Raw genomic sequence first — 14304 nt, 5'->3', positions numbered from 1 at the left:
CCAAATTTTTTAAGCATAGCTAGTATTTTTAGCCTCTCCCAGCTGCTTTGGTTTTGAGTGGAGAGAATAGGCTGGGTTTTTTGACCTGAGCCCAGTGCTGCGGGTAGAGTCACAGCAGAGAGAAGTTTGGTGTTCTGGGGATAGGATTGGGACATGTGAAATTTTGCTCATCTTGGTTTGATGACTGATCACTGAGTTTAGAAGATGCTCTGTCAGCACAGATATAATCAGGCTATTTTGCAATCATAAATGTAATTGGCATTGGACCTTAATGCAAACATCACCTGCTTTTTGTCCATTTTCCTTTCAGCTCCATCTCAAGAATTTAGTCAGAAGATTGGATCACACAAGAGATGTTTCTCCTCTAAGGATGAACACAAGAGCAAAAAAAAAGTTTTTTGGCCAACTGCATAGCAAATGTATATAGGATGCAAAAGTTTTCTTCTTTTTTTTTAAATATGATCTTTCTTTTTTTGGACTATGATCTTCTATGCCTAGTTGCAAGCTGAATTTTCCCTCTGGATATTTAGTCTAAGTAATAGCTTTCAAAAAATGCATGTACGAATCTAGAACTGTTCACAGACAGCAAGGTGCTGCGCAGGAGACGAGCAGCGATGGATTACCCTCATGCCAGGGTCAACTTTCTGTCACAGCTGATATAATTTTATATCATGTTGTTCTCGAGGATATTAGGTTTACCACTTTTAATGGTAGTGTAGATACCTTCTGCACAACGCAGTGCTTACAGGAAAGGCAGAATTTGGTCCAGAATATCTCCTCAGCTGTCTTAGAGCACAGTGGTAGCACATGTTTGTTGGGAAGGAGAATTAAATGGGAAAGAGTGAGGACTGGGGCAGGTTTGGAGAAAAGAAAACCACTGTACTGGCTGTTTAGTTTGAGGATACCACAGTATCTAATATATGCAGACAGCAGGGGTGAAGTGTGCTGGCTGGGTAAAAGACGCTTTTGTGGTGTTTTGCTGTAAAGCTTGGCAAGGCTGCCCTTGCTTCACACCCTGCCTTCCTTGCTAAGGCACCGCGACGGAAAAATCAGCTGAGGAGAACCCAGACCCTGACTGTAGGAAGGGAGTTAAATACTACAAAGACTTGTTCTTGCCTTTTCTAACAGATGGAGAAATGGGCAACAGTCAGTGTCCTGAACACTGTACTGTTCAGCCTAATTAAGTCATATAACGCGATTAATAACAAGGGAGGCTTAGCTGAGACTCCGGGGAAAACTCAAATCAAGTTGTCTTTAATTCCATTACTTAAAAGTCAGCCGTGATGGAAAATCATGCTCAGTGCGTGACTGGTGATGCCATTAAAAGGTGGTATCACACCAGTTGTTTGCAGAAGAGATGCTCACCTTCCACGGAGAAGGCGACACCAAGGTAAAAGCCTCCTGAACTGACTGTCCTTTTGAGGGTGGCTGTGCTCGTCAGGCTGGGAGCATGTTAACAAGGAAGGATGGGAAGAACTGAGGCGGGGTTGCAGGTCCCCAAAGTGTTTGGTACCCACTTCCTTTGGAAATCGGTGGCACTGGGAGACAAACATGTTCTGATGCATTTAGTTTCCAAGGCTTCCAACGTGTCTGTCATGTGTCATGTTAAAATTACTATAACAAAGTCACTTATTGACCCCTAAATTAATGAGAATAATTGAGTTATTCTGGCCTCCTGTACAGCTCAGGGTGCAGAATTTCACCTTGTGACTCACTATCATGCTGGAGAAGGGACATAAACCCCATGCCCTGCCGAGGACATGGTGCTCCAGCTGCAGTATGGTATCCCCCAATTGCCACACAGAAGGGTGAGGGCAGCCCTGGCCCCTGCTGCCCTTCGGCCAGTTGTTTTGGGAGACCCAGGATTAAGCCTGCCGGCATCTGTGAGCCAAAGTCTGGTTTTCAACCCAGAAACGCTGGGTACCATTTCTTTTAGTCTCAACCAAGGCTATCGTTTTTGTAGTGTCATTTCGGCATTTGAGAAAGGAAAAATGCAAACACCTGGGATGCTGTTTACAGGGKTTTTTTTCCTCCTTTTGTTTGCAAGAGCCAAGCAGCAGAGTGCGAGTGGAGCTTTGCAAAGCAATGGGTTTCCCAGAAGAGGAAAGCTCCTGCTCAGCAGTCTGTAAGCGCCCTCTGGTGCAAACGCAGCCGGCTGGCTTCAGAGAGCTCTGCCCTGCAGAATTACTCAACAAATGACCGCTGGTCTGAAAATCTCCTTGCAGGTAACGACTTGGATGTTTTGGATAGGGGAACAAGCAACAGCCACCCTGTACCATGAATGCAACACTTTCCAAGAGATAAGCATCCTTGGCAGGTTGGACACTGACACTCCACTCTCGAGTCCTGGCTTCAAACTGTACTGAGTTTTGCAGTGGTAAATGGGCTTGGTCTGGTGGAACTGAGATGTCCAGTTGATAACCAAATTAGGAAAGGGAAACGTCTTACATGGCTCTTTAGCAAAGCTGTGGGCTCCCCAGCAGAAGACAAGGTGGTAGCAGGAAGGTTGGAAAGAAAGGGGAGCTCCAGATGGGGCAGATTGCGTGAAAAGATAAATTTGAAGGCAATTAAGGGATGGCCTGGTTTAAGGGGTGTTGCTCATGAGACATGGGCCAGGAGGACAGAGAATGATGGCTAAAGACTTGCTGGCAATTGGACTAGAGCAGTGAGAAAGGGAAAAAAGGCCATGGAGGAGATGAGAAGAGCTATGCAGGTTTAGTAAACTGAGCTTTATGGCCAGACAAGAAGCAGGGGGAGAAATTTACAGCGGTGGGGATGCCAAAGAATGATTAATGAGACAACAAACCATCAGGGCAATAAATCACGTCAGTTAGATGTGAAGAACACAACGTGCAGCATGTAGCTAATCAGGAGTTAGAGCGCTCATTAATTCACCCAGGCAAATGGGCTGACAGTCAGGTGTGCTGAAGGTAGGGGCTGAGTCTGGGGTTTCTCAGGCTTATGGCACTGCCAAAGTGAAAGCATCTGAGAAACAGGGAAATAAAATGGAAAAGAGATCAAACCTTGGAGAAATTCTGAAATATGGGATGCAGTTGCAGCTGTTTTTGAAGTGTTAGGAAAACCTAGTTGCTCATAATTATCTTCCTTTCGATATAAGGGGTATTTGCCAGCACAGCAATTTGCTGTTGGCTGAAATAAGTCAGAGATCCTTGGCAATCCCAGTCTGTCTTGCTTCAACTCCTGGGTAGCTGCTGTAGCTGGGGGTGCTGAGGCAGGATATGCACCCAGGGATGCACCAAATTCCTGAGTCCTGCAAAATCTGTGCAGGCTGAGGTGTGAAACAGAGATATGAAAGGTAGTAAGAAAATTACTTAAAAAGCAAAACAGAAGGAAGATAAAGGAAAATAGGTGTCTATTACCAGAAGGGATGAAAAGTGCCAAAGAGTTTGATGCTCTTGCTTCAGCCTTCCAAAGAAAGCATTATTGTGATGGGATGATTAAGATGAAAATGGGATAGGAATAAGGAAAGAGGGGAAAGGCTATTCAGTTTGAAAACTTTCAGTTAGTAGGGACTAAATTTATCTTAGTTTATTTACTTTGGCTAATGACTTAAGGAAGTTTTAAACTACTGGGTTATAATGGGGGACTGACACATCCCTGGAGGACTACAGAAGATTAACAGTAACCCCATTTATATAAAGGAGGACTTACAGGCCAGCTGATTGAATTTAGATTCCTGAAAATTACTGGGACAAACCATTAAACAGCTAATTCATACAGACCTGGAATACTCATAGATGATTAATAAATGGACTGGTTTTTAGAAAAAAATGTTTTAAATTAAACAAAAAGCTTCTTTGATGGACTGCTGACATAGAGAAGGGAAAGCAATGGATTAAGACAGCTTGGCTTTACTAATATTATTGATATTTCAGTGTTGTCCAAGCTAAAGATCCTGTGGAAAACCTCATCCCAGCCTGAGAACAGGTCACAACAGGAGGCCATGTCTTTTCTCTAGTGATTTCTGAAAAACAGAATGGTTTTGTAGGGATACTGAGGGCCTCTTTGCAGGGGACATCATCTTGCTTAGGGTGCGTTTTGGAAACAACATACCTTCATCTGGTCACTGCTTGCCAGCCTACCTACAGCTGCCTTTGGCCCAGCGAGAGAGTTTGCTGCTGGGGCTCTGCTTGTTCAGGCAGTGCGGCCAGGGACTGCGTCGCTGCCGCACAGACGTGCCCTTACAAGCAGGGCGGACCGCAAGCTGACTTCCTGGCATCCACTGCTTGCCCAGCTGCGCTGCGCTGCTGGATCACGTGCGGCACATGCACAGTCACGTATGCGCAGGTGATTTCAATGGGAGAGGCCCAATACCCAAACATATGCACGTGGTTTTGCTTATTCAGCACGTACAAGGGGAAACTTGTGCTGGTTACTCGCTCTCAGCAGCTTACCGTCTGCTGCAGTGTGTATTTCTTGTCCACCTCTTGCAACCACAGCCCTTCTTTATGCATCTGAAAAGGCTTCCTCCTTCTTGGCTGGTGTTTTTTCATATAAAATATTCTGCGTGCATTGCATACAGTCAGGCTGAATACAGGAAAGTTTGGGTGATGGTGCCAGTAATGCCTCAAGGAAACCTAGTTTGCATAAACCAAAGCAGACGCTTACTTATGTAACTGGGCATCTAGTCACACTGTCAAATCCATACAGAAAAATCACTTCGCTTTGCTATCATTCTTCACTTGGTGAGGAAGCTTCAGTGCAAATATCCCTCTGAAGAGAGAAAAGAATTGAAACAATCATCTACCAGGATACTCCTGTTCTAAGATTTTAAAACACACCTTCTGTTGGTCACGGGTCATCAGTAAAACAAATCAAGCTGTGCTTAGCAAATAAAACTTTAAAAAATTTTAAAGATGGCAAGATRTAGCCTGTAAAATCATCTGGACTGAAATGAGATGAATTCGAGAAGCAGTAAAGACCACGTCACAGGTCATATTTCTTGTGCTGCTGCAGATGTTTCAGAAACATTTAAAGCAGAGCAAGCCCTTGAATACTTCAAGCACAGCACCAAGATACTATTGATCTGGGAAATTAAATGTGCTACAGTTCTAAGCTGATACACTTCCAAGGGAAGTCTCTTCCCATCTTTATTCAGTGCCTAAAACAACAGAGGCTCTGGTCTGTGCGCTGGTGACTTGACACAGAGTAATAATACCACACTTCAGGGGAATGTAAAGGAACAGCACATCTGGCTCTAAACTCATTTAATGTCCTTGTGCTTACATTGCAATACATATGGGACAAAGTGCAGTGATATTATTTACTCTTCTGGGTTTTTTTCCTTAGAAATACAAAGAACCTAAGAATGTAAGGAGACTGGAAAAAGGCCTATACAATCATTGCTTAGTGGAATACGCAGCAGAAATCAAAGCCTCTGGCCACTTCTTGTTGGGGACAAAAATATACATATACAGTTTGTTTTTCCAGCTCAGCCTCTAAAACTAAGTAAGAATAGGTAAGTAGTTTTCAGTATATAGAAAAGGCGGCTCAAATTATGCTACTCTTTCTGTACCTAGAAATAATAAAATGAAGGAGAAAAGCCAAGCTAGCATCAGTCCTGCAGCAAACTACAAAATACATGCATTTCCCTGAAAATGAAGGAAATGCAGAAGAATTTACTTTGGGCTAAGCACACGTAGCTTAAGAATAGATTCTGCATTGCACTGTATTTGTTACAGCCTTCTTCACACAAACCCAGCTCTTTTCCAGCACATACTCACACTAGGGTTGAAGTATTTGACTGCTTATGCAAGGACAATTTAGCTGGTGGTATGTAGCCTAGCAAAGTGTAAGATTTATTTTATGGACTGAGCAGTAGAGTACATGAAATATAGACATTAAGGTCAAACACAGCATGTCAAGAGTCAGTACACTGTTACCTTTTTAAGGCAATATGGCATTGAACCAAGATAAAATTACATTTTTCCTCCATGAGGGGAGAAAGGCTGAGAAAGAGATATTCTTCCAATTTTTTCTTTGCATTTTTCCATGACTGAAGCCCAGAGCGCTACAGTCTCCCCTTGTTGTATGGAAATGCCAGAAGGAAGGGGGTGGGGATGGTAAGATGCCAGAAGCAAACCTTTCTGAGCTCTTACTTCAGTGGAACCACAGTCCAAAAGCGATGAGGTTGCCCTAAGAAAAAGTACTGTCATAATGTACACCAGGGAGAAATACTACCAACGAAGAGATGAAAAAGATATCAGTACAGGCATACGTCGTTTTATTGCGCTTTGCTTCATTGCTCTTTGCAGACACTGCGTTTTTTTACAAATTGAAGGTTTATGGCAACCCTGTGTCGAGCAAGTCTATCAGCACCATTTTTCCAACAGCATGTGCTCACTTCGTGTCTCTTGTCACATTTTGGAAATTCTTGCAATATTTCTAATTTTTTCAGTATTATTGTATCTGTTATGGTGGTCTGTGATCAGTGATCTTTGATGTTACTCCTGTAATTGTTTTGGGGCGCCACACACTGCACCCATATAAGACAGCGAACTTAATCAATAAATGTGTGTGTTCTGACTGCTCCACCGACCGGCTGTTCCCCCGTCTCTCTCCCTCTCCTTGGGCCTCCCTATTCCCTGAGACACAACAGTATTGAAATTAGGGCAATTAATAACCCTACAATGGCCTCTCAGTGTTCAAGTGAAAGGAAGAGTTGCACGTCGCTCACTTTAAATCACAAGCTAGAAATGAYGAAGCTTAGTGAGGAAGGCATGTCGAAAGCCGAGAGAGGCCGAAAGCTTGGCCTCTTGCGCCAAGCAGTTAGCCAAGTTGTGAAGGCAAAAGAAAAGGTCTTGAAGGAAATTCAAAGTGCTACTCCAGTGAACACACGAATGAGAAGAAAGTGRAACAGCCTTGTTGCTGATGTGSAGAAAGTTTTCGTGGTCTGGATAGAAGMTCAAACCAGCCACAACAGTCCCTTAAGACAAAGCCTAATCCAGAGCAAGGCCCTAACTCTCTTCAATTCTGTGAAGGCTGAGAAAGGTGAGGAAGCTGCAGAAAAAAAGCTTGAAGCTAGCAGAGGTTGGTTCATGAGGTTTAAGGAAAGAAGCCGTCTCCATAACATAAAAGCGCAAGGTGAAGCAGCAAGTGCTGAGGTAGAAGCTGCAGCAAGTTATCCAAAAGATCTAGCTAAGATCACTGATGAAGGTGGCTACACTCAACAACAGATTGTCAATGTAGATGAAACAGCCTTCTATTGGAAGAAGATGCCATCTAGGACTTTCATAGCTAGAGGAGAAGTCAATGCCTGGCTTCAAAGCTTCAAAGGACAGGCTGACAGCAAGAGAACTAGACTTAGAAGTGGAGCCTGAAGATGCGACTGACTTGCTGCAATCTCATGATACAACTTTAACGGATGAGSAGGTGCTTCTTATGGGTGAGCAAAGAAAGTGGTTTCTTGAGATGGACTCTGCTCCTGGTGAAGATGCTGTGAACATTGTTGAAATGACAACAAAGCATTTAGAATATGACAGAAACTTAGTTGGTAAAGCAGCAGCAGTGTTTGGGAGGATTGACTCCACTTTGGAAAGAAGATCTATTGTGGGTAAAATGCTATTAAACAGCATCACATGCTACAGAGAAATCCTTCGTGAAAGGAAGAGTCAGTCGATGCAGCAAACTTCACTGCTGTCTTATTTTAAGAAATTGCCACAGCCACCCCAACCTTCAGCAACCACCACCCTGATCAGTCAGCAGCCATCAACATCGAGGCAAGACTCTCCATCAGCAAAAAGATTACGACTCGCTGAAGGCTCAGATGATGGTTAGCATTTTTTAGCAATAAAATATTTTCTAATTAAGGTATTTACATTCTTTTTTTTTTTTAAGACATAATGCTATTGCACACTTAATAGACTACAGTATAGTGTAAACATAATTTATATGCACTGAGAAACCGAAAAATTCATGTGACTCACTTTATTGCGATATTCACTTTATTGCGGTCGTCTGGAACCGAACCCACGATATCTCTGAGGTATGCCTGTATTGCAAAGGACAATATCAAAAAGTTGCTAAAGTGTTTTAGGTCTCAGAAAAAGCTTACCCAGACTAGCTGTGCAAGGCACGGAGGCCCGTGATAAGCAGAGCAAGCACTGGGACATGTGCATCAGCCTGTCCTCCGTGGCTTACCAAGTTCCCTGATTCAACAAGGTGCCCCCAGATCATGGTGCTGGTGGCAAAGCTGCTCTAAGAGGTTCCTGTGTCACCTTTGCCCGAGGGGGCCACACAGCGCTCAGGGTCACAGCGCACCCTTCTCCCCTCCTCCAGTTTTGCTGGCAAAACTGAGAAGGGTCGATGTGTGCTGCAAGGGCAGGAACACCCCAAGGGGGGGTGCAGTCAGAACAAGCCCGAGAAGCTGTTGCAGGCTCCAAGACATGCTTCACAGGATCAGCACCTAAACACAATGCAGGGCGTCCTTTGGGAAGACGGAGCTAGAGCCCTGATCACCTTCCTGCCCCACGCTCTTCCTGCTACACCACACTGCCTCCCAGCATATTTATCTAAACTAGATTCAAACTCCACAACCATAAAAACACTGGGTATTTCCAGCCATTTCAGTCACAGGGATACTAAAGTTCTAAATAGCCTTTCATTTCCAGCTTGATTTTCTGGATTCTCTCCCATTCTTATACCCATGCAAAGAAAAAGAGTTCTTGTGCTTCAAATTTTGAGTGTGTGGTCCTTGGCCACACAAATGTCAAATGGGCATTTTTTTTTACTCAAGAAGCTGCTTCTGGGATGGCATCTGATTGCCAAGAAGCTCTAAGCTCAACCTGAAGAAGATTGTTATATGAAAGACATGGAAAATTCCTGTAGAAGAAACTGAAGATCAGTTTAAATTTTTTTCCCCTTAATTTACCCCTAGCCGAAGCACCACTCACTGGGCAGCCAATTTAACTAGTAGAAGCTACATTAAAAAAAAAAAAAAAAATCTAGAAATTACAATGAGTTTAGGAACCTGCTTGCTTTGCTGAGCAGATAATGGCTAGTGCCCACTCATAGCCTCAAAGATGACATACTTTAATGATACAGGAAAACACGCCCGAATACCCTCCTCCTCTTCAGGGAACTTTCAGTACTATTGTGACAGTGAAGCACTAAAAGCACAGTGAAGCAATTTTACACACAGGAGCCTAAGAAAGAGGACAGGGCATCACGTAGACAACTTCATTGCACTGTGATGCAAACACAAGGCACTTTCAGTTCTTTGATCAGCCTCGAGCACTGTGTTCAAGCCTGGAAGAGTTTTCAGATCCTGACCTTTAACATGGTGTGCATTCAGCTACATGGGTGACACCACCCTGGATCAATTAACCCCGGAAGTGTTGACCCAGTCATACCTACCTCCACTTGAACCTACTAGCAGAGGCTGGTCCTTCCTCATGAAGATGCAAGGACTTCAAGATCCTCTTACTAGTCTAGGATTTGTTCTAGTAGCTAGTAGCCTCTGGTATTGCGGCAGTCAGTTTTCTCGCTGCAGAAAAAAAAAGTTTACAATAGGATGTTTTTGTGGAAAAACCTCTTCTCAAAAACTGGGGGCAAGAAGATAAGTATTCAGCAAAGGAAACTGGTAGGTAGCATGAGCCTTTCTACAGTATTAAAACAAAGGGACTCTGTAAACTACAAAGCCTTTAACTCGGTATCAGTATTCCTGCCAGAAACCCTTAAGATTTACCTTTAATAAATATTTATAATATGGGTAATGATGAGTTTATTCTGTTATGTAACTGAAGAGATATAAAGGAGAGACTAGCTTTGGAAACTTCTCAGAAGTGTATTTATTAGTCAGGAGCAATCTGTCTCAAAAGTGTGACCCATGTAATACTTTAAATGGCATTTTATTTCTGTGCATYTGCACAAACCTCCATTCTCCTCTGTGAACAGATGCTTGATATGCAGAAGTGAGACTTTATCGCACTACTTATTTACATGCATAAGTTCCTGGATTTGTTTAAGTTTGAGGACAGCAGTTCAAGAAAAGTCTATTTGTCTTAATCATTTGAAAAGCTTCTTTCTTTTCTTTCTCCACTGTTTATTGTCTATGTCTTCAGTATCGTCAGGAGGATCTGGCATTACAAAGCCATCAGTCATTTTATAGTAGACTACTGTGGAATCCGACTCAACTATGGCCAGCGTAACTGACTGTGGGGTGTCAGGTTTGTCTTGTGGGAGAGATGCTTTCTGCATGATTTCTCTTATCCTAGAAGAGAAAAATAAAATTAGTTAGAAATCAGTCCATAATCATGTACTCATGGCACAAAGCTAGAAGCACCATTGCTTATTTTTTGTAGATTTTGATACTGATAACATGCAAAACAGAAAACTGACTTTTTCTTACTGTCAGGTAGATTCTCTAATTTCAGAGATGTTTCTACAAAGTAGAAACAGGTTGGTTTTATTTTCTGATCTTTAATACTGTCCCTGTAGAAGAATACTTTTGCCCTAGAAAGCAAAAGGCAATTTCTGAAAAGCTTGGGAGGATGGAGGAATAGTAGAAGCTCATGTTTGAGCCTTTTAACTGGGCTTTAACACAACTGCTATTTAAAAAGCTGGAGGAGGGAAAGATTACCCAATAAAAAGTCAATTTTTATTCTGCAAATTTGTCTTCACTGAAGAATGGATAACTGTTCTGGTAAGAATCAAAAGCCCCATAAACCAGTTTCAACATGATGCTGAATAACTTCTGGAGCAACAAATACAATTTCTTAAATAACAAAGGACCTTGCTTTTACTTTAAAATATACTCAGTTGCATAAATCTCTGCTGGAAATGGCTCAGTGCGTGCTTCCAAGCTTTCCTTAGGCATACTAGTGTACGTGCCTCAACCACCCTTCCACTACCATAATCATAGTATGGTAATCTCCAACACCCTTGTTTTCATTAGATTAAAAAAGAAATTATCTTATGCGTATATGGTGTTTACTTAGACAATACAACAACTAAGACTTACTCTGTTTGTAGAGATGAGTCTTTCAGTCTCTGCATGACAGTTCTACTTAGCTAAGGTCACTCTGCAAATTTGTGGAGGACCCAAGAACTAGATCCAGCTTTCTCTACCTCCCTATCCAGACTAGAAGCCAAAAGACTAGTGACTTGACGGAAGTAAGCACAAATTATGTCTCTCCTAAAAATTCAAGACAAAGTTACGCCATTTTTTCCCCACTCTTTTTTTTTTTTTTTTTTTTTTTTTAAGAATAATATGCCAGTTACTTTCTAGATCAGAGCTGAGGACAGCATTGTTTCCTGGAGTCCTTGTATTACAGTTCCGATGGGGGGACAAGTACTGAAGGAGTGTCATAGGTGCACAGCCTAGGGACAGAGCAGTAACACTCCCTATAGCAGGCGTTACCACAGAGAGCTTTCTCCTTCACCAAAAGGTCTGCTGCAATAGGGTTCATTTGGGATAGCTGGGACAGGTTACACCCTGGGGAGAGGTCAGCTCTGCAGTGGGAAAAATCTCCCCCTCGCTTCATGTGCCCATTTCTCATGCACTAGAAAAWGTGTATTTTTCAAGCTGGTCATTGTAGCTGAAAATTAGGCTCTTTCTAAAYGCATCAGTTTTCAGACTTCAAACATCATCTTCCCTTCCAAACCTCTTTGATCCCTTAATAAAAGCCAAATAGGAAGTGGCAAAGAATAAGCGGCAGCCTGGAAAGCCTATGCTGTTAAACCCATGACTCTCTTAAGCATCCATCTGTGTTCCGAACTGTTCATARTTCAACTTGGCTAAATTCAGGAGTGTCTTCCCGCTTGCTTTCACTACTGGCCCACACATAATGCAATGCAAAACAATACAGTGCAGTGTTAGTCATTTCATGTAACAGAGATATTAAGGCTTTACGTAAAGAGCACAAAGATATGTCTTTGCTTCAGGATGATCTGCTAACACTTCCATCCTTGGGGCCCAACACTGTCCACCACAAATGGAGTATCAGCTGCTATCGCCTTAAAAAAATTAAAATCATAAATGCAAGATTCTCCTCTTTGCCCTTTTCTTAACACAGGCAGCACCAAAAGAAGAGTTCTCATACGTGTGTGCCACAGCTAGCCATAATGCAATGCAGCACATCTGCAGATTAGTGGGAGGGTATCTTTTAAAAGAATAAGCTTTGGAATTCAGGAAGTCTGTATCAGATGCCTGCATTTCCTCTCTTCTCCCTCAAGGCATCATTGTTAGCCTCTACATACAGCACGTTCCCAAAGTTTCTTTACAGCAATGGACATTTCAAAGAAGGAGTCAGAAGAACATCTGGCTTTGTGCTGATTTCACTACACTTGCTATCTGCCATGAATAGAAAAATGAAATGTTTCTGGAAAGGTGTGGGGTATTTTTAATCCTTTTGATGCATCTAACACATTCTATATGAAAAAAAGGAAGAACTATTCTTGGCCTTCTGAAGGAATGCATTTGTTTGACCTCCTAAACAAGGCCAAAAGCCTTTATCTCAACAGATACAGCCCTCTACACTACCCAGCTCACACAACAGCCTCAGTGATTGAAATGAAGTCTTAAACAAAAGCCTATATGTAACACTTCCCCCCTAGAGAACTAACTGACCAATTAAGAGGATTAATTGACTAAGTTCACGCTATCAGGCAAATGACTCTAACGACTGGTGAATCTGCTAGTACATACACATGATTTCAGTTATAAAAGATGGCTTTTGCTTAAGTGTATTTAATACTTCTGAAACTGTCAAATATTAGAAATATTTGGAAAAGAGGAGCTCAATACATCCAGTGCTCTGGCATACTCCATCAATAGTCCCAGTATCTTCTGTTCATCAGCATCCTAACTAGCCTTGTCTTCTTCACCAGTCCCAACTTTGTTAGACACACTCTGCAAACCTCATTCCCAGTGATACCAAAGGGGCTGCAATCACTCCGTCCTTGGTGCACAAGCCTTTACAGGCCATGTTCTAACAGCCTGCACTCCATGTAAGTCCTGGTGTCAAGCAGTTGGCATGGACTGGCTCCAGCTGGCTCTTCCTTTTCAACAAGCATTCAAGTACGATGTTGTAATTCCACTCCACTGACTAGACATCAAGTCTTAAGCAGAATTTAGAGACTCACCATGGGAAAAAGGTGCAGCTGAGAAACTGTTACAACTGTGTCTGAAACAGTTAATACTATTCTCTAGTGTCCGAATAAAATCTTAGCATGTCTTGAAAACAGTCTCAAGTAAAGCCCATGCTTGAAGAATGCAACATTTTACCTTGTCATATCCAGAGGGACACTGTACAACAAAATACTCCATCACCTGTGTACTTGGGTCCCAGAATAGCCTTGTTCATCCACAGGTTCAGCCTGACTAGGAAGAACCTACACATGCTACCTTCATAGGATTTATGTCAATGACTGTCCAGTGAAAACTAAAAAGCAGCTAGAGCTCCAAGAGAGCTCACAGAACAATCAAGCATGTGTGCTGCTGCATGCACAGTGGAAGTCTACAGAGCTAAAATATCCTGCAACCACCCCTCTCCCTTCTCTCCCCTCCCTCTCCCCATGAAGAAAAGCCACTGAATGTTAAAAGAGACAATCCTGAGGTTTTAGGTTTCACAGAAAGTATGTCTTGAACAAAGGTGCTGTGAAAGGAAAATAACATAGGTAAGCTGAGGGAATGCAGGCACCACAAGGAGCACTGGAAAGTTTGCCTTTCACCAGCACGATAAAAAATGAAGTCCCACAAATAGAGTAAGACTAAATATATTCCGAAAATAATAATTTTCCTCTGTTGTAGATCCTACAGTGCAGTTTTCAAAATAGCTTAGAAATCCATTTAAAACTGGTGGATTTTGTATGTTCACTGTTATAAACCTGCATACTGTTATATCAAATTAAAGAGCTGGCATTTCTAAAGCCCTCTGCATCAGAGAACCTTAGAAGGGCTTTCCAAGCACCTGCAAACTACATCCAACAGGAGTTGCTTCTTTTCTACCAGTCAGTCATACAAACAAATTTAACTTAACATTGTGCAAAGACAACTGCAGCTCAGGTAGTAGCACCATGAGTCTTATTCTGCATCTGCCCTTACTGCTGCATTCAAACTAAAAGGCCACTGGGAACTTATCTGTTCTTCAATTATTGTTGCAAGTAATAGCTTAAAAAAAACAAAATCCAACAAGAACAAAATCAACCTGCCCCCCCAAAAAAGTTTTTTTTTTTTAAACCTTTCCCCCATTTTAATTTTTATGAACAAGAGTCTTTTGTATCAGGTAGGCCTTTTGTATCAGGTTTTTTTTTAACCTTTCCCTCATTTTAATTTTTATGAAC

General features: G+C 42.2%; 1 protein-coding gene across 2 annotated transcripts in view; it reads right to left on the bottom strand.

Annotated features, from left to right (window-relative positions):
• Positions 1-7970: 7970 nt before the first annotated feature.
• Positions 7971-14304, bottom strand: part of TSEN15 (tRNA splicing endonuclease subunit 15) — a 14181-nt gene continuing 7847 nt past the window's right edge. The window contains exons 4-6 of one of the 2 annotated variants that reach the window (XR_003253066.1): positions 9894-10231; positions 9376-9505; positions 7971-8011 (exon numbers count right to left, since the gene is read on the bottom strand). Coding sequence is in view for 1 of the 2 variants with exons in the window: in XM_026063251.1 (XP_025919036.1) it covers positions 10027-10231 (205 nt within the window). In the remaining variant the exon portion in view is untranslated. Of the gene's footprint in view, positions 8012-9375; positions 9506-9785; positions 10232-14304 lie in introns of those variants that run through there. The other variant, XM_026063251.1, reaches the window with a different exon arrangement.

The sequence above is a fragment of the Apteryx rowi genome, unplaced genomic scaffold, assembly GCF_003343035.1.
Source record: "Apteryx rowi isolate R43461 unplaced genomic scaffold, aptRow1 scaffold_100, whole genome shotgun sequence".
NCBI lineage: Eukaryota > Metazoa > Chordata > Aves > Apterygiformes > Apterygidae > Apteryx > Apteryx rowi.
This window is presented reverse-complemented; position numbering and strand designations above follow the sequence as displayed.